The sequence below is a fragment of the Myripristis murdjan genome, chromosome 18 (genome assembly GCF_902150065.1).
Source record: "Myripristis murdjan chromosome 18, fMyrMur1.1, whole genome shotgun sequence".
Lineage (NCBI taxonomy): Eukaryota > Metazoa > Chordata > Actinopteri > Holocentriformes > Holocentridae > Myripristis > Myripristis murdjan.
In genome coordinates, this window is record NC_043997.1 from 8,879,703 (window position 1) to 8,897,522 (window position 17,820).

Consider the following 17,820-nt stretch of genomic DNA (forward strand, 5'->3'; position numbering starts at 1 on the left):
GTCAAATGCCACAAGCATGTGACCTGGGATGTAGAGCGATCTTTGCTGATTGGCTGGGTGAAGACCAAATGATTATTGAACTAACTGAGACAGGGGATGGGCCTGATATGCAGAAATTACCAAAAATAGTCACTTGCCCAGCGGGGATTCAATTAGTTTGTACAATTTTGGTTGTATTTTCGCTCAAATCATCACAATTCCTCTCGGTCGAGTCGATCTACCAACGGGGATGTGCTCTGCCAGAAAGTACAAGACGTCTGTCCGCCCAAAAATACCTCTAGGACACACTTCAGGAAATTCCCCATACATATCTTACATATCTTTTACATGGACCAAGGATCAAGACGTTTGTTGAGTCAAATGTTCTTGTACTTGCCTAAACTTCACAGTCGCTTGGAGCTTTTTACTGTGACGAACAGGTGAAAACGGCGTGTTGTCGTCCCGTAATCTGAAGAAATCCGCAGAACGAGACCTTCGCGTTCAAATCTGCGCTTTTACGTTTTTGTTTGCGCGACAAAATCTCAAAATCGGACAAGACGCCGGCGGGACACACGGATTCCTGCAGGACTGATTCGCTTCACTGAACCAGATTTTCCAGAAGAGCTTGGGGATTGAACCGCCGGTCACAAGCTCATGCATCGTGTGTGTGTGCGTGTGTGTGTTTGTGTGTGTGTGTGAGACAGCTAGAGATCCTCCAGGCAGTGGCTAACATTGCACAGAAACAGCATTATGAGTTAGAGAGAGAGGGAGAGAGAGAGAGAGAGAGAGATGGAGCCACCAGAGGATGAACTTTGCTGACGGAGCGATAGCGGCGACTATAAACACAGCCACACCTTACTCCACACACACACACACACACACACACACACACACACACACCTCGCCATGCTGTTTTCAGGCCCTTGTCTTAACCTATCCTCTGTTACCCTCTCTCTCTCTCTCTCTCCCTCTTCACTCACTTGCTCGCTCGCCCCACCCCAAACAGACTGCAGGCCATGAAAGATGACTGGCAAAGGCTTTCCAATAATAACCTCAGCTGTTAGAGGGAGAGAGAGAGAGAGAGAGAGAGTGTGTGTGTGTGTGTGTGTGTGGTGCATTTCTTCAGTGTCTAAATCCACATGATGCCATTCCAATCTCTCACACACACTCCTTTACCTGCATGAATGACCTGCTACTGAAACTTTATCCATTCTTAACAAACACAAGCTCTCTCTCTCTCTCTCTCTCTCTCTCACACACACACACACACACACACACACCTCCTACCTTCATAGGTGACAGTGCAGTAGGAGTCGCTGATGTCGTCATCAGGCGTTTGCAGACGCTCCGCACACAGGATAAACACACGCAGCATCGCTCACACACTCTCACACACACACACTCCGTCAAATCCCCAAGAGCGTCCCAACGTCCATATATGGGCGTTTAAATCCAAGTGTCCTTATAATGAGGAGAGCAGCGAGGAACTCATAAGAGACAGAGAGAGAGAGAATGAACGAGAGACTAAGAGGACGAATAGAGACTGAGAGAGCAGAGCGGTGGTGCAGCAGCCCTCAGCTGTCTCGCTCGTCCCTCTCTCTCTCTCTCTCACACACACACACACACACACACATACACACACACACACAGTCAGCTAGGCTGGTGGACTGGCTGACTCATGCACACACACACACACACACTCACAAACACACTGTCCCTTCAATCACAGCTGGCTTAAAGGGCCAGCGACACACACACACACACATACACACACACACACATACACAGAGACGCACACACAGTGGCCTTTCTTTCGGGGTCAGGCATGCCAGCAGACAATTATCAATCCAAACTTTGCCAACTTAAACCAACACGTAGTGAGGCGCACACACACACACACACACACACACACGCACAGAGGGTAAGACAGTGTGGTGGGATGGAAAATGTGCTTATTGTTGCAGGTTGAGGGGAGACAAAGAGCACGAGAGAGAGAGAGAGACGGTCACATATTAAAGGAGAAGTGAAGCCGATGTATTTTTAATGAGAGCAGAAATTAAAGGGGAAAACGAGCGGATGGATCACGTGACTGAAAACACGGCACAAGAAGACGAACGGCATGAAATGAACCTCCAACTGGAAGAAAATAAAAACCCAGTGTGGGTGTTTTACCCTCCTGAAATAGTGTCAAGAGGGTAAAACACCCAACATGTCATGTAATGAGTCACTACTTCATTTTTTCCCCTCTTCTCTCAGCAGTTATTTTTATTTGCAGCGATTAAGTGACGATAAAACTACCGCACCATCAGCACCGTTTACTTATTTACTTTTAACAATACTTGCGATATTACTGCAATACAATATAATACAATTTAACGGCAACACAGTTAATTAATCTTTAATCCTTTAAAGCTACAAAGTATCGCAGCTTAAGATTAGCAGAGAAGACAAGCAGCTGGAAACGAGATTCATTCGACTAGAACTCACCTGTGCAAAGATGCCACGTCTTTGATAATCTATTAAAAAGAAAAGATTAAAAAAAAAAAAAAAAAGACAGCAGCAACTTGAAAAAGGCTGCCATCTAGTGGTGACATCAGTGACAGCTTAACTCCAGCCTGGTCTGTTTATTTCACAGCGAGGCTCTCGATGCTAAACAGCAGATATGTGGTGACTTAATTCAAATGTAAAAGTTCATGCAATTTTTATTTTTTTATTTTTTTGTGAATTGTTTTTTAAATTGCGGTTTGAATTTGAATGTTTGATTTTCCAATTAGCATCAGACACTATTGATAAATTATTTGCACTTTTATTAGTGAAAACAGTTGAAGTGAAGTAACCAAACCACAGTGAGAAAATAGTAAATAATAAATAAAACTTCTCGCCTCTCGTTAGCAGCTTAACTTGTCCGGACACACACACACACACACACACACACACACGTGCGTGAGCTGACATCGGGAAATTTCCCCTGCCTCTCTATTTATAGTCTGACCCACTGGGCTTCAGTCATGTCACCTGCAGAATTAGTGCATGCATGCGTGTGTGTATGTGTGTGTGTGTGTGTGTGTGTGTGTGTGTGCACTGAAAGCATGCAAACCGCAGTTAAAGAGTGTACTTAAGGTTTGTGGCACAAGTAATGAATTATGTTCACTTATGTTACTGTAACTGAGTTGATTTGTTGTGCACTTGTGCTTTATGGAGTATCTTTTTTTTTTTTTTTACTTTAGTAAAATTTTTTTTATTTTTATTATCCTTCACATTTTGAAACACATCACTGTAATTCCTTGGGATTGTACTCCTTTTTAAAGATTTAAACAGTCTCATTGTGCTGAAAACTGCCCAGAAAAAAAAGATAAATGATGTAAAATTCGGACATTTTCCTCGTCACTTTCTTTCTTTCTTTCTCAGGTCGACATTGTCAGGGTGTTGTTTGTTATGTCTTGTTCCTGTGAAGTGCTCTGGAACATGAGTTGTAAAAAGGAGCTATAAAAGATTTAGTCACAGAGATTATCGACGACAGATTACAAAATGTTTGTCATTTATCTCTGTGCGTGCCGCTGCTGTTGTGTTTGCCTGGTTCTCTTGCACAACAGATGATTGATCTTGGCACAAACCCGGCGGAGTAAAGGTTGCATTTATCCATTTATGAAGGATCATCGGTTTTTCTTTGTTGTTTTTGTCTGAGTTTTATGCCTTTTCATAAGCAAACTACACTGCCACGGTTAGCCTGTTGTTGTTTTTTTTCCTGCATGCGCACACACAGCCGAGGCTCGAGTTCAGACAAAACGACACGCCCACATTAGAGTGCCGTTGTCCATCATGTCGATTAGACGGCATCGATCTTGTAAATGTTCCTCCGGGGACGCTGGCCTCATCCAATTTCCTCTCAAATGTCGTCGGAGCTGCCGGAAGACGCCTGACGGAGCGAAGCTGAGGCTGAGAGAGGATGGTGGACGGCGGCTGCAGAGACGACTGCGTCCCAACGGGGTGACATCGACATGAAGCTCAAGGCTGTTTGGTTTTTAAAGGCGTTTATTCAACAAGTTTTTTTTTGTTTTTTAATGAAATCATCTGTATATTTTTTCAGTAACGTTTAAGATTTACAAATAAGCGTAGATGGATGACAAAAAGCTGGTAAGTTAAAGTCTTAAAGTGCTCATGAAATGACCTCACATGACCTGTGAAACAGAGCATCTTAAACACTGACGTCATCCTGAAGTGGGTGTGAATTGAAATGTCAACCAATAAAACCTTCATAAATCTTCAAACATCCCCTCTCATTTTCTTCTCCCTTCAGATAAAACTGTTTTCTCTCCCAAACTGAGATCCTGCTGGTTTGAATGGTGAATGATCCCTCCCTCAACAGGAAATACATAAACTCAAGAAAATAAGAGCCCATTTAATGTAGCGTCCTCCACAGTCACAGCACGATAAATGAGTTGTGCCCATTATGACCAGCAGGGGGCGAGGAGTGTCTGCACGCTGCACTGTGAGTCACTTGCGTCGCTCTCGTCTGAGTTTGTGTTTGGGACGACGGGCCACTGCTCCATCTGAGATAAAAACTAAACTCCCCCAAACGCTTTCATAAAAACACATTTTTACCAAAATCTGAATTTATTCTATTATGCACACACTATAATTACATATTGATTAATATTCAGCAAACTGTATGGCATGAACAGGTCATCACGTCGGACCCTCCATTTAAAAAAAAAAAAAAAAAAAAAAAAAAAAAGGCAGAATAAACTTGTTTACAGTCAAATGGAAAGTGAGTGAAAGTCAACTGAAACAAAGAGGCCACAGTGAGTGTTAACTACTAAAATTAAGAAATTAAGAAACTTGTGTAATTTTGCAAAAAGAAAAGACAAGAAGAAAAACAAAGAAACAGAATTTGTTACTGCCAACAACTTTAAGATATTAAGATTAATGACTGTGGATGTTTTCCTGAAAATGTACGAGAACAACACTGTCGAGAGGAAAACCCTGGAGTTCAACTCTCACTGATGCCCATCCTCTTTTACTTTGCTGAAAAACAAACAAAAACTGTACCGTCCCATTAATACAACAGAAATCTACGCTAGCATGGCTTTTAATAAGGCAAATAATTTGCATCGTAGCCAGAAAATGGATAGAAAATGGAGAACCTACGCAACAGCAACCGTAAGACACCAGAACGAGTTCTGCTGGGTGGTTTGATTTAGAAAAACTCATTTACATCTTCGATCTCTTACACTTTAAACACTTCAAACATCTTTAAAAACAAAGTGATAAATGGGCTTTCACAATAAGAGAAACACTTAATCCTTTAAAAGGCGGGGTGTGTAACATTTTGTGTAATTAATTCTGGTACCTTGGTATAATTACTGCAAATTGATAGGAGCAAGGCGACTGGCAGCCTCTATCTCACACCAGTCATACTGTCAGTGGTGCACTTCATCCATATAAAACCACATTTCCTGTTGCTTCTCATCTCCCCTCCCCCATCAACATGTTGGAACTGACTTTTCCATCAACCTGCCAGAAGCTTCCAGACACTCTGAAAGCTTTAGCTCCTTTTTCCTCAGGAAGAACGGCGCCCTCTTCCTGCTCTGTGCCGTAAAGCAACACATCAGATTTCCTGCCAAAATCCCGCCTGCTGGAAAATGCAGATTAGAGGCAACTTTACGGAGTCGACTGGCCAAACAACCCGATCCTGACCTCACCCATCACTTGTTGGATGGTGAAACACCTGAAGCAGCAGAGCAAGGCACCATCACTGCCGGCGTGTGGGCAGTGTGCACTTTTTTCACATTTTCTACTCAAAACAGAAGAAAAAACATTAACAATCCCCAACTAAAGAAAACTTAGCGGGCAGAGTGAAGATCAATCAGAGGAGAGGCCTGGAGCAGAACGTCCTCTTCAGCGTCTTGACTGCTCTTCCTGGAGCTTCTGGTAATATTTCTGCAAGGAGGCAAGAACATTTGAGTTAAGTATCTGGTTTCTTAAATGCTGTGGAAATGAGAAAGCCAGTCTCCATAATAAGGGTAAAGGACTGAAAGAGACTGGCATATGCAGATAGATTTGTCTTTGGGAAACCCGATTATTGTTCCATGCTCACTCTTACACTGATTTCTGAATGGCTTTGAATGTATAGCTCCAGTGTTTTAGATGGTGGTGCTGTATTTGTGTGTGTGTGAGTGTGTGTGTTTACCTGCATGTTGTCATAGTGTCTCTGGCTGCTGCAGTGAGATTCCTTGGCACTGCTCTCGTTGAAGTAGAAGACAGAGCACAGGTTACAGAAAAACCCTCTTTTAGGAACCACAAACTCCAAACCTGGGGAGAGAAACGGCCAAAGATGTGACAAAACTGTACAAAGACAAACTCAAACACAACTGCTCTGCTCGTGTGTGTGTGTGTTGTGTTGGTGAGACTCACCGAGAGGGTTGTTAGGTCTGAATGGCGGCAGTTTGAAGTCAGCAGGGACAGATGGAGACTGAGAACGAGATCGTTTTGCTTGTTGTTCAACAACCTCCCTCCTCCGTTTACTGAAAACTGGAGAGGAGAGGAAAGTGGAAATGATGGTGAGAGTGGTAGTTTCTGTTTCTGGGAAAGCCTCAACCTAATGGGAGCCTAACGCCCGGGCCAGACTGGTTACCTCTACCTGTGTGTGACGGCTGCCTCGCTGCAGGTGTGTATGTCTGCTGCTGGCATCTATCTTTCTGGAATTTGCCTTTGATAAAGGCCATTGTAATTTTTCTGTTACAATACAGGACTAAAACTGATGTGTTCAAGCATCCCTGACCACAGGTGGACGTTGGTTCTGAGTCGTTACAAAGTTCAGTTCATTGGCTCAAGTGTGGAAACACAGCAAGAGAGAGAGAGAGAGAGAGAGAGAGAGAGAGAGAGAGAGAGAGAGAGAGAGAGAGAGAGAGAGAGAGAGAGAAGGAAGTAGTTTTCTGTTGCTCTGTAAATTAACATAATATGATTAAAGCCTACATGAAGTTTCTGCTGACATTGGACGTGTAAAAAAAAAAAAAAGGCAACCAAACTAAAACCCATCTTTGTCTGACTCTCTCTACCTTTGATGGCAGCTCTGCTCTGTGCCTCCTCCTCCTTCTTCAACTCCTCTCCAATCTCAACGCTGTCCTCCTCCCTGTGGCTCTCAGAGGGCCGAGGCTGCAGCTCCTGCCCGGCAGACGAGTCACCGAGGCTGGACTGAGTCGCTCCCTCCTCGGCCTCTGTCTTCAGCAGCTCTGGCTGGCCGTCACCTGATGACACCTGCTCCTCTTTGACCAATGAGGAGGAGGTGTCAAATGAATCAGGAGGGGATACATCAGTGGTGGGAGGTGTCCTCTCTTCCTCTTTCTCCTCTTTTGCGCTTGCTTGTTTTCCTCTGGTAGATTTTCGCACTGTGACAAGAGAGTGGACATATAAATGACAAATTGAATCTGTAAAATCCCAGTGATGACTGCTCTCGACTTGTTTTCATGTATTTGTGAGATATTTGAATAAAACTGAAAGTGATGAAAAACTGGAAAACAAATGATGGACTGATGAGTGTGTGTGTTTTACCAGGGGTCTGTCTCATTCTCTTCTTGGCCCGGCCTCTTGTCCTGGTTGTTACCACCTTCTCTTCCTCCTCCTCCCTCTTCTCCTCCTCCTCCTCCTCTGCTCCCACCTCATCCACTGTAAGAAAATTCATGCTCTCCTCTAAAAGACAAAAAGAAAGACAGAAAGAAAGGATGTCAGATACACATAAACCCTGACACATAATGACCTGAGAGGTGCAGAAACACGGCTACGGTGGGCAGAGTGGCAGTGTAAACGTAAGGATTTGGAGCCCGAGTCCAGCCGAAAATCACATTTCTGCTTAACTAAGTAACTAAATCATTAATACTGTTTTATGATAATTAACTCTGTTTTACTGTTTTAGTGTACGCTATTGGTTATATAGCAGGCCTTATGTGTTGTGTGGGATGCCACCCACTGCTGGAATATAATTCAGACTGATTATGTGTTGGCCGGCCCCTTAATGAAGAGTTGATACACGCTGGTGTGGACAGAGCGCCGTAGTTTTTTTTTTTTGTTTTTTTTTTAACATGGTTGTCTGCATCCCTCAGGTACAAATAACACGCAAGACTTCTTGATCATGTTTTTTGTACTTTCCTCTGCCCCACTAAGGAGCATCTGTCAAATGAGCCATCAGAGCCATGTAAACAAAACACAATGTTTTCCTGGAGGAATATTTTGGAAAGGTGGGACTGAAGGTAATTTTGGTTGCAGGACCCTGGGCCCGATCCTGGATCAGTACCAGTAAGCACGGCAGTTGAATAAGAAATGAGTTTATTTGGAAATTAATGTCATAACTCCACTACAACTCCAAGTGTAAGCTGTTTTGTAATCTGCAGTAAGTCCGGGTGATACAACACACAACCACACACACACACACACACACACACACACACACCTGTGTCGTCCATGTTACGTTTGCGTTTAACAACGCTGGAGGTCTTCTCAGCTTGCTCCTCTTTCTTCTCTTCCTCATCAGAGCCTGCTTCATCCAGAGTCACCAAAGTCTGTAAGTAAGACAGAGGGAGAGAGAGAAAGGAAAATATTAAATTTAAGAGGTGCGTATTTTTAAGTAAATTGATGTGTAGGAGGAAAAATATATATAAAATAAAGAGAGAATCACTTCTTGGACTGCAGATCTCTTTTCCCACCAGGACAGGACAGTTAATTAAAATATTATTAAAACTGCAATGTGGTCTAATTGCATTTTTTGGATACAAGGTAAAATGTGTGAAAAAACTGCATTATAACTTTAGTATTGTGGTGCAATGCAGATGGCCTGTCCCACTTATCAGATGTCCAGATGCAGGGAAACAAATTTTGTGAGGTTCCCAGGTCCCATTTGTGAAATAGCATAATTTTAATATTTTTTTTCTGTGAAAATTAATATGATGATGAAAAAATAAAAAATAATTTTAAAAAATCCCCACAAAAACGGTGATTCATATCAACTGGAAATCAAAATAACTGCAAAATGATTTTTTTTAAAATGACATATTGCTTAGCCCTATTCCCCACAGAAGAGGAGTTAAGTCTCTCCTCATTCCACTTTGATCTCACCTCTGGGTTGAAGAAATCTCCTGATTCGTCCTCCTGGCTGGGTGGGAGGGGCTCCGGCAGGGTTGGCTCCTCCTCCTCTCCAACAATCTCATCCAGAGTGAAAAGCGCCTGCAGCTCTCCTTCCGTGATCCCTCCATCCATCTCTTGACTCCTCGGTGCTCCTCCCACCTCATCCTCAGCCTCATCTGCTCCCACCTCATCCAGAGTCACCAGCTCTTTGGGGTCCACTCCCACCTTCTCCTCCTCCTCCTCCTCCTCCTTTTCTCTCCCTCTCTCCTTCACCCTTCTCCTCCCCCGTCTGCTGCTGCTCCGGCTACTACTGCTGCTGCTCCTGCGTTCCCTCTCCCTCTCTTCTTTCTCTTTTGTCCTCCTCTCCTCCCTCTCCCGCTCAATGGCAAGCTGTTTCTCCTTCGCGGCAGCTTGCCTCTTCCTCAGCTCCTCCTCCTTGGCTGTGTCGTCTGGGTAATCCTCCTCTTCCTCGCTGACTTCATCCAGGTTCACAAGACTCATGGCTGTCGTCTGCTTTTCTTCTGTTCTCTCACCTTTCTTGTGTGATTTATCTTTCTTTTCACTTTCCAACGGTGAGAGATTTGACTGGGACTTCTGTGGCAGTTTGTCCTCTTTCTTAGCCTCTTTTTTGGGCGTTCTTTCCTTCCTTCCCCTCCCAGATTCTTCTTCGGGTGTTGGGTCTTCCTCCACAGAATCAACTACCTCGTAAAGGGCCTCATCCTTGACAACAATTTTTTCTGATGCTCCCATCGTGGTATTGCTTGTTTTTGTTGGTGTGTCCTTTTTTTCACTGATTTTATCCTCTGTCTTTTTTCGTTCCTTCCTTCTTCTGTCAGACCCTTCTGTTGTAGCCAGGTCTTGGACATGAACTTTATCTTCTTCCACAGCATCTACAACCTGATACACTGGCTCCTCCTCTTCTTCCTTGTTTTTGGTCGATGCTGCTAGAGAGTCACTGCTCTGTGTTTGTTTGTCAGTGTTTTTAGTCATTTTATCCTCTTTCTTTGTTCTTCCCCTCCTTCCTCTCTCAGATGGTTTTGCAGGAGCTGGATCATCAACCGCCTCGTCCTCCAATGAATCGAGAACCTGATAGGTGGCCTCCTCCTCCTCCCCAATCGCTTCTTCAGGTGCATCGTTGTTATTCTTTTTAAGTGGCGTGCTGCCTTTTTTAGTCCTTTGTACCGTTTTCTTTGCTCTTCCGGTCCTCCCTCTTCCTCCAGACCTCTGTGTAATAATGGAATCATCATTAACCGTCTCGTCCTCTACAGAATCTAAAATCTGATAGGTTGCCTCCTCTTCGCTGACCTTTCTTATGACAATGTCACTTGTCTTTGTTGGTGTGCTCTCTTTTTTAGTCACTTTATCCTCTATTTTGGGTGTTTTTTCCCTGTTTCCTTCTGCTGAATCTCTGGCAGGAGTGTGCCTCTTTCTTGTTGGTGTGTCCTCTTTTTGAGGAGTTTTTATATCCTCATTTTTAGCATCTATCTTAGTTGTTCTTTCTCTTTTTCGACTGTCAGATCTCTCTGTAGCTGGTGGGTCATCGTTTACAGTTTCATCCTCCACTGAATCCAAAATCTCATATGTGGCCTCCTCCTCCTCCTGCTCTCTGTCCATTTTTTCTAAAGCTCCTGTGAGATTCGGGGTTGCATTATCCTCCTTGTTCCGTCTTGCACTCCTTCTTCTGCTAAAACCTGCTGTGTTGTTCACGGCATCTTGACCTGGTTCCTCCTCGACAGAATCTACTACCTGAAGCATTGACCCCTTGATGACCTCTTGGACCTCTTCCTCCTTCTCAGAAGTCCCTGTAGAAGTGTCGATCTTCTTTCTTCTTGTATTATATTTTTTCACCTCTTTCTTTGGTGATTTCTCATCATTTTTGGACAATCTGGTGGAATATCCACTCCTATTTGTTGGTTTGTCCTCTTTTCTAGCAGTTCTCTCGCCCCTCTTGGTTGTTTTTTCCTTCTTTTCTGTCTCCACTTGATCTGTAGTGACTAGCTCATCTTCCACAGAATCAATTACTTCATATGTTTCTTCCTCCTCCTCCATTTCTGCTTCTATCTGTCTAAAGTCTTTTTCTATCTGTCTAATGTCTTTTACAACTATCTGGCCACTGGGCATTTCAAGCACTTGGCCTGTCTTGTGTCTCTGGTTGTGATCCTCTGTTGCAGTTTTATCATCAGCTGAATCCAGTATGTGGGAGGTTTTCTGCTCAGGAATGGTACACTCTGGGGTTTTGACAGTGTCAATGTCTGAACTGTGAAGCTCTTTATTAGGGATTTGGGCATTTTGATTTTCTACATTATCTTTGGCAGCTTTGTTGGTATCTTGTGAAGACTGTATTGAAGCTGTTTTGCATTTGTCCACTTCTGCTTTTTGATTCCTCTTCTTTCCGTTCTTCCCATCCTTTGGACTTTGTTCACTGACTGAATCCAAAACTTGGGAATGAGCTGCTTTAGAGGTCTCCTCTTCTTTACCAACTGTTTCTTGAATGCTAGGTTTATCATCAGATTTGTTGGTTTGCGACATTTCTTCCACAGATGGTTTCAATACTATGTCCTTGTCATCTTTGATTAGCTGATTGTCTTCTCGATCCGTAGTTGTTATGTCTTCGATGACACTGTCTAACACTTGGAAAGAACCATTGATGTCCATTTCATTGTCATCCTCTTGGCAAGTCCTGCCTTCATCATCAACACTGTCCAATACCTCGTAAGTTTCATCATTTAAAGTTGGGCTGTCCTGAGGTTCAGTTAGCTGCATTTCAGAGCTGCCATCTTGGTCCCTAAGATGGCTTGAGTCCATCTCCTCGCCTGCTTGATCATCCAGTGAATCGAGAACCTGGTAACCTTCACTTTCATCCTCCTCCTCGTCGTTGGTATTTTCAGTACCATCTTCTTTGTTGTCCTCCGATGTTTTCTTCAGGTCTTTTTTGAGTGTTTCTTCACTGGAACCAGACTCCAGAGGGGAGAAGAGGCCACCCTGACTCTGAGCATCACTCCTCAGGAGAAACGACCCTGTCTGAGTCTGGCTTGCCACGCCTAACTCCTCTCCCTGTGGAGATGACTGCATCTCTGATGAGGTATCCATTTTTGTCTCTGACTTGACACTTTTTGCTAGAGTAGTCTCTGCTGACACCTGATGGTCAGACTTTGCTACTACACCCTCTGTGACTGCTGATGCTGGCATTTTGGTAGCAGCAGAGGACGCTCGTGTCCTAACACCTGAGTTTGCAGGACCAGCTGATGGTGTTTTCACAGGACATTTAGCAACAGCTGTGGGGGTTTTCTTTTGTAGGGAGGAGGGGGGGTCAGTAGATGGTAGAGAAGAAGAGGCAGAAGCCTTACTGGAACTGGTGGAGGATGGAAGGGTGGTAGTGGATGGGGTGGTAGTGGATGTGGCTTCAGGCAAGTCCTTGGACTTGTCCAACTTACTAGGTGATGACACCAAGGATGAGGATGGGGTGCTTTTTGACAAGCTTTGGGTAGACTTGCCTTCGTTCGAATATGAGGAGGACAAAGAGGGGGTTGAGTTCTTGGTGGGGTCTTTTGGAGAATCCTTTTCCTTTGAGCTCTGTTTGGAGGTGGGAGAAGACCTCAAGCTCTCCTCTGCTATTGTCAAGTTGGAAGATTGTTTTGACATAGAGGTTGTCTTGGCTGAGCCATGACTGTCAGAGTGGGATGACGACGGTGAGGGGAAGGAGGCTTTAGCATCTCCTGCATCATCTCCAACTTCGTCCACAGTGACAAAATCGGAAAAGTCAAAATCAGCTCTTTCGAAAAGGCAAAAATCTGGTATAGAGTCATCCATATAGTCCCTTCCTCGACTCTAGGTTGAGAAGACAGATAATTATAAATTAAACAATCAGTCAATATTACCTCAAGATCAGCAATTAATAATTATAACAGATGTTTTGATTGTTATGCCAATTGCAAAGTAATGTACATGAATAAATGCATGAATACAAATGAATATGTAAAAAACATCGTGCCCAGTGTAACTTCAATACTTAGAAATTCAGCCTATGAAATGCAATTTATTTTACATTTTGGCTGGTTGAGACACTCCTCTAGTGAGAAAGAGAGAGATAGAGAACAAGATTCACCTGTCTTCGTGTTGGGTTTTCAAACTTCTGGGTTCTGCTTCTACTGCTTTTGCTGTGACTCTGAGTAAAAAATATGAAAAAAAAGAGTTTAAATCAAAATTAGAAGTCCATCATTTGAAAAATGTGACATTTATCCTGAAAAACATAAGTTAAGAAATTGAAATGCCACGCAATAATGAATAAAAGTTCAATTATTTGATATCTGGAGCCAACAACGTCTGCATTCACTAGACAACCATCTTGCCTGGTTTTTAGGATGCTTTCACACCTAGTTTGTTTAAAGCAGTTCTTTCCTCCCCAAAGATAGCTTAATTTGGGCATATGTGAACATAGCAATCATACTCTGGTAAGGGACAAAACAAGCTGGCCAAGATTGCTAAGAAACGCTGGTCTCAGCTTACTTACAGGTTAATGGACCCTGGAGGTTTGTTTGCGGTGAGAATGCAATCAACTCAACCAGCTGAAATAACTCATTGTTTCCCACCAAATGTAATATGAGAATGCAGTTTACTTGTATGAGACCAAGATATGTTGATTAGAAACATATTTGTGAAACGTAAAAAAATAAATAAATAAATTAAAACAACCTGCAAACAAACTACGCTACGATTTCTAACCAATGACAGAACAGTTTGCCAGCGCATGGCATTTGTTTATAACTTTGGCCAGCTGTTGAATGTTGCCATGTGAACACAAATGAACCAAGGACAGAGGACAACTGTATCAGGAATCCACTGATGTCAAGTTTCTGAATAGTTTCACAACATTGTCATCAATTGGCCGAAGTTCTTACAGAAATCTCCAAATGTCGGAAGTTTTTCACTCCAAATCAAAGCATGGATTTTCCTATGGTGTTTTGGATTTTTGACCATTTTTATTCATTCTAAAGTGGTCAAAAATGGTTGAATTTTGCATCAAATCTGGTGTCAAGCAAAAAATTGCTGCAACAATTTATGGCACATAGCTGATCATGGGAATGGCCATCATAGGCTTCTATTATAAAATTCTACCCCTTACACACTCTAAATAAATAAAAATAAATAAATAGACCCTTAGCCAAAACACAATGTTTAGTACATATTTATGACTGTAATAACTTGACACACAGAGCTGAGCTGAATCTAAAACCAATCTTCAGGGTCCAAGCTTTCAGATGATGTTTACCACTTCAATGTGGCATCTACTGCTGACCTTTTTAGTTTCACGTTAACTCCTTGTAAATATCACAAAACACTTGTGTGTGTGTTCACCTCTGTCTGTGGTGGGTCTTTGGGTTTTTGGGATCCGGAGCTTCCGCTGTGTCTGCTGTGACTCTGAAAACAGAAAGCAAGTGAAAAACATTTTTATCATACATCAGGTTACAAGTTCATTTGATTACAAAAAGTATGAATGCAATACATCCTGTGAGCCAGTAATAAGAGTAGTCAGCTACTGTTGCAGCAGAAAGTCTCCTATTCTCATTAATCTATACTGGACTGAGGGAGTTCTTAATCTCGGGTTACCGCCTCATGATTATGTGTTACCTGTCAGTCCAGACTGATATAATATTTGCAGTGCAGGCTTAGAATTAAGTGTATTCTCTGGCAAAATCTGACTTATCGCGATGTAGACATAAATGATTTCTGTGGATAATGTCCAGTGAGAAATTTGCCTTCATTTATTTTTATGGAGGACAGGGGCCAGCTAGAGAACTTCATCATGTCAGTGTGCAATGAAAATTACCTGAATTCTTTTGTTATGACCAAAAGTATGTTTTTTGAGGTGAGACTGACCTTGGCATTTGACCTCTGGCCACCAAAATCTAATCAGTTTATCCTTGAATCCAAGTGGACATCTGTGCCATATTTAAAGAAATTCTCTCAAGGCGTTCCTCAGATATGACGTTTACGAGAATGGGATGGACATATGGACGGATGGATGGATCATAATGCCTCCAGCCATAGCTGTTGCCAGCTTGGAGATGTAAAAATATGACACACTGGCCTCACTAAGTGAACCTCCATAAAAATGCTGTAATATATGAAATTAATGTGCAAATGTGACTTGATATCATTTTGGCAGCTAACTTGGTTCTGGACAAAGTGCCATGAGATTGTGCAGAATCTGTACTTGCTTGTCCTGGCTTCCATTCAACATTTCACAAGTCATAAGAATCATATAGGAACTTTAGACATTTATATGATTTCTACGATTGACATAATCAAACCCCAAATGTAAACTGTGAGTGAGCTGTGAAGCCGTGCCTCACCTCTTTCTCCCGGCTGTGTTCCTGGCTCTCTCGGGCGAGCTTGTGCTGGCGGACTGCAGCCGTCAGGGCCTTGAACATGTCCTCATTCACCTGGGGAAGCTCACCTGGAGCCTCTGATGCTGCGGGGCTGAGAGTGGTGTTTTTACTCTGTGTTTTTTCTGCAGAAACAGAAGAAGGCGTTGAACCCTCACGCTTCTTTGTTTCTGCTTTCGTTGTATCCTCAGCAGTGGCGTTGCTTCTTGATTTGCTGTCGGCAGCAGCGCTCGGTCCTGCTGTGGTGGGACTGGACATGCTGGATCCAGCAGCCCCGCCTTGTTTGGCGGCGTCAGGGCTTTTGGTTTGTGAGGCAGAGAGTGTCTTTTGCGTTTTGACAGCTGGAGGGTCTGTTTTGTTTTCAGGCTCGGTGGGCAGCTGCTTTATCCACACCTTGTTGTTTATTTGTAGACGATTTTTTAAGCCAAAAATACTGAAATGACACAAGAATCATTAGTGGGCAGAGAAATTCAAGGAGGAACGTGAAAGTTATCTAAAGCACTCTATCTAAAGCACCTTTATGATACAAACCACGCACCAAGGACCAGATTACAAAACAGTGAAACAGTAACATTTTAAAGAAATTCTGCTGAAAATAAAAGAAATATTTTTTATCCAAAATAACAGAAATCAAGTACAGCTGCACAATTATAGCTAAAATGATAATCCAGATTATTTTGCTGGATACCATTTCAACAATTATTAATCACAGTAATTAGTGATGATTTTGATTATTCATTCTCTGAAAGGTTTAATCAAAGCAGGCGCTTCACATGAAATGAAACCTTGCAACATTACGCATTTCACTTATTAACTAGGGAATTGAGACTAGTGTAATACACATAATTTATATATATATATATATATATATATATATATATAAACTGTGGCACCTTAATATCCAGAACTTTATTACAAGAGATGATTTATGCTTCTGTACTTACCTTTCAGCTTTTTTCAATATGGGCCTGGGGAGAAAAGGAATAGTTATAAAAACTAATATGTATCAGATTAGTGCACAAAACACAAATAATTTGAAACAACTCACTGCAACTTCCATCTTATCTTGCTATCTATTCACACACACACACACACACACACACACACACACACACAAAATGAAGCAAACAAGGACACACACACAAACACCTACCATGTGTGCTTATGTTCCATTATGAATTCATTTAGCGTCCTCTTATCATCAATCTTCAGATGCAACGCCCTCTGAGACTGTGGAGGAATGTTCACTGCACTCATCACCTTCTTCACACCCTTCAAATTGACCATCTCAAAACATATCTGGTGCAGAACAACATCCAAAACCAAAGAGAGACAGAGAGAAAACAGACACAGAAATTCAACAGACAGAAATCAAGTTTTGGTGAGCTGTCATACTGCCAGGTTAGAGATTTTGTCAGTGGGGAGTCAAAACAAATCCGACTCCTTGTCACAAGTTGTGATTGCACCTTTCAATTAAAGATACATGTTAGATGTGCATGTGCAGAATACCCTTAGTAGCTTCGAGCCTGAGACTGAATTAACCCAATTCACTCCCATTCATGTTCAAAAAGCTGTTCTGTGAAGGCTAAAAATCCAAAGGCCTACGCTGTTTTAAAAAAATTCTTCATTTGGCACTAATTTACTAGAAATGCCAGTGTGCTGTGGTCACATTTTTCTCACAAAGCAGCACAATTGGTTTGATTATTAAAATACTAAAATAGTCAGAAAAAGCATTTGCACAGGTTTCAGAGGTGACAGTCCATGAATTAAAAAAAAAAACATCAAGGTAACGCTTTATATTAAGGTCCTTGCAAGTTAATAGGTAATAAGTTCCTTAAGGTGCTTATCAAGAGTAATACGTGTTATCAGACTATATAAGTTTACAAATAATAGCATCATCAAGATGTTTATTGTTGGATTATGATACGTTAATAAGACTGCTTTTTGTTGCTTTACAAGGTTAAAGAATCATTCATGTATTAGCAGTTAACTATGCAGTTATTAATAGTTAACTGAGCTTTGGTGGGGTGTCTGATGCTCTGCTAACACCAGTGAGATAAGTTTCTCAGCTTTTTCTTGTTTTTTGTTTTGTTTTGTTTTTTTACTTAAACCTGCAGGTGTTTGTGTGCTTATACCCTGTTGGAGAGGGGCAGACAGTTGACAAAAGGAGCCAAGTTTGACACAATCTCCAGGATTTCTTTGAGGACGTCCACAGTCGGCACCTTGGAGATCCCCAAAATCAGCAGGTTGTTGTACAGCTTCTTTGGGCTCACAACAGGCTGGGGGAAAAAAAAAAACAAAAACAAACAAAACATACAAGACCTTTCACATTTTTTTG

At 42.3% G+C, this 17,820-nt stretch overlaps 2 protein-coding genes across 3 annotated transcripts in view; both read right to left on the bottom strand.

Annotated features, from left to right (window-relative positions):
* Positions 1-1,505, bottom strand: part of dysf (dysferlin, limb girdle muscular dystrophy 2B (autosomal recessive)) — a 133,854-nt gene extending 132,349 nt beyond the window's left edge. For both annotated transcript variants that reach the window (XM_030075602.1, XM_030075600.1), the window contains exon 1: positions 1,267-1,505. In XM_030075602.1, the coding sequence (XP_029931462.1) occupies positions 1,267-1,354 (88 nt within the window). In that variant the 5' untranslated portion in view covers positions 1,355-1,505. The remainder of the gene's footprint in view (positions 1-1,266) is intronic.
* Positions 1,506-4,010: 2,505 nt separating this feature from the next.
* The window catches only part of LOC115376204 (uncharacterized), a 94,046-nt gene continuing 80,236 nt past the window's right edge, over positions 4,011-17,820 (bottom strand). Inside the window, exons 39-51 of the mRNA XM_030075696.1 lie at positions 17,618-17,761; positions 16,636-16,781; positions 16,427-16,450; positions 15,450-15,915; positions 14,452-14,514; positions 13,202-13,261; positions 9,088-12,924; positions 8,426-8,534; positions 7,531-7,668; positions 7,038-7,367; positions 6,394-6,510; positions 6,170-6,291; positions 4,011-5,919 (exon numbers count right to left, since the gene is read on the bottom strand). Of these exons, the coding sequence (XP_029931556.1) occupies positions 5,878-5,919; positions 6,170-6,291; positions 6,394-6,510; positions 7,038-7,367; positions 7,531-7,668; positions 8,426-8,534; positions 9,088-12,924; positions 13,202-13,261; positions 14,452-14,514; positions 15,450-15,915; positions 16,427-16,450; positions 16,636-16,781; positions 17,618-17,761 (5,598 nt within the window). The 3' untranslated portion in view covers positions 4,011-5,877. The remainder of the gene's footprint in view (positions 5,920-6,169; positions 6,292-6,393; positions 6,511-7,037; positions 7,368-7,530; positions 7,669-8,425; positions 8,535-9,087; positions 12,925-13,201; positions 13,262-14,451; positions 14,515-15,449; positions 15,916-16,426; positions 16,451-16,635; positions 16,782-17,617; positions 17,762-17,820) is intronic.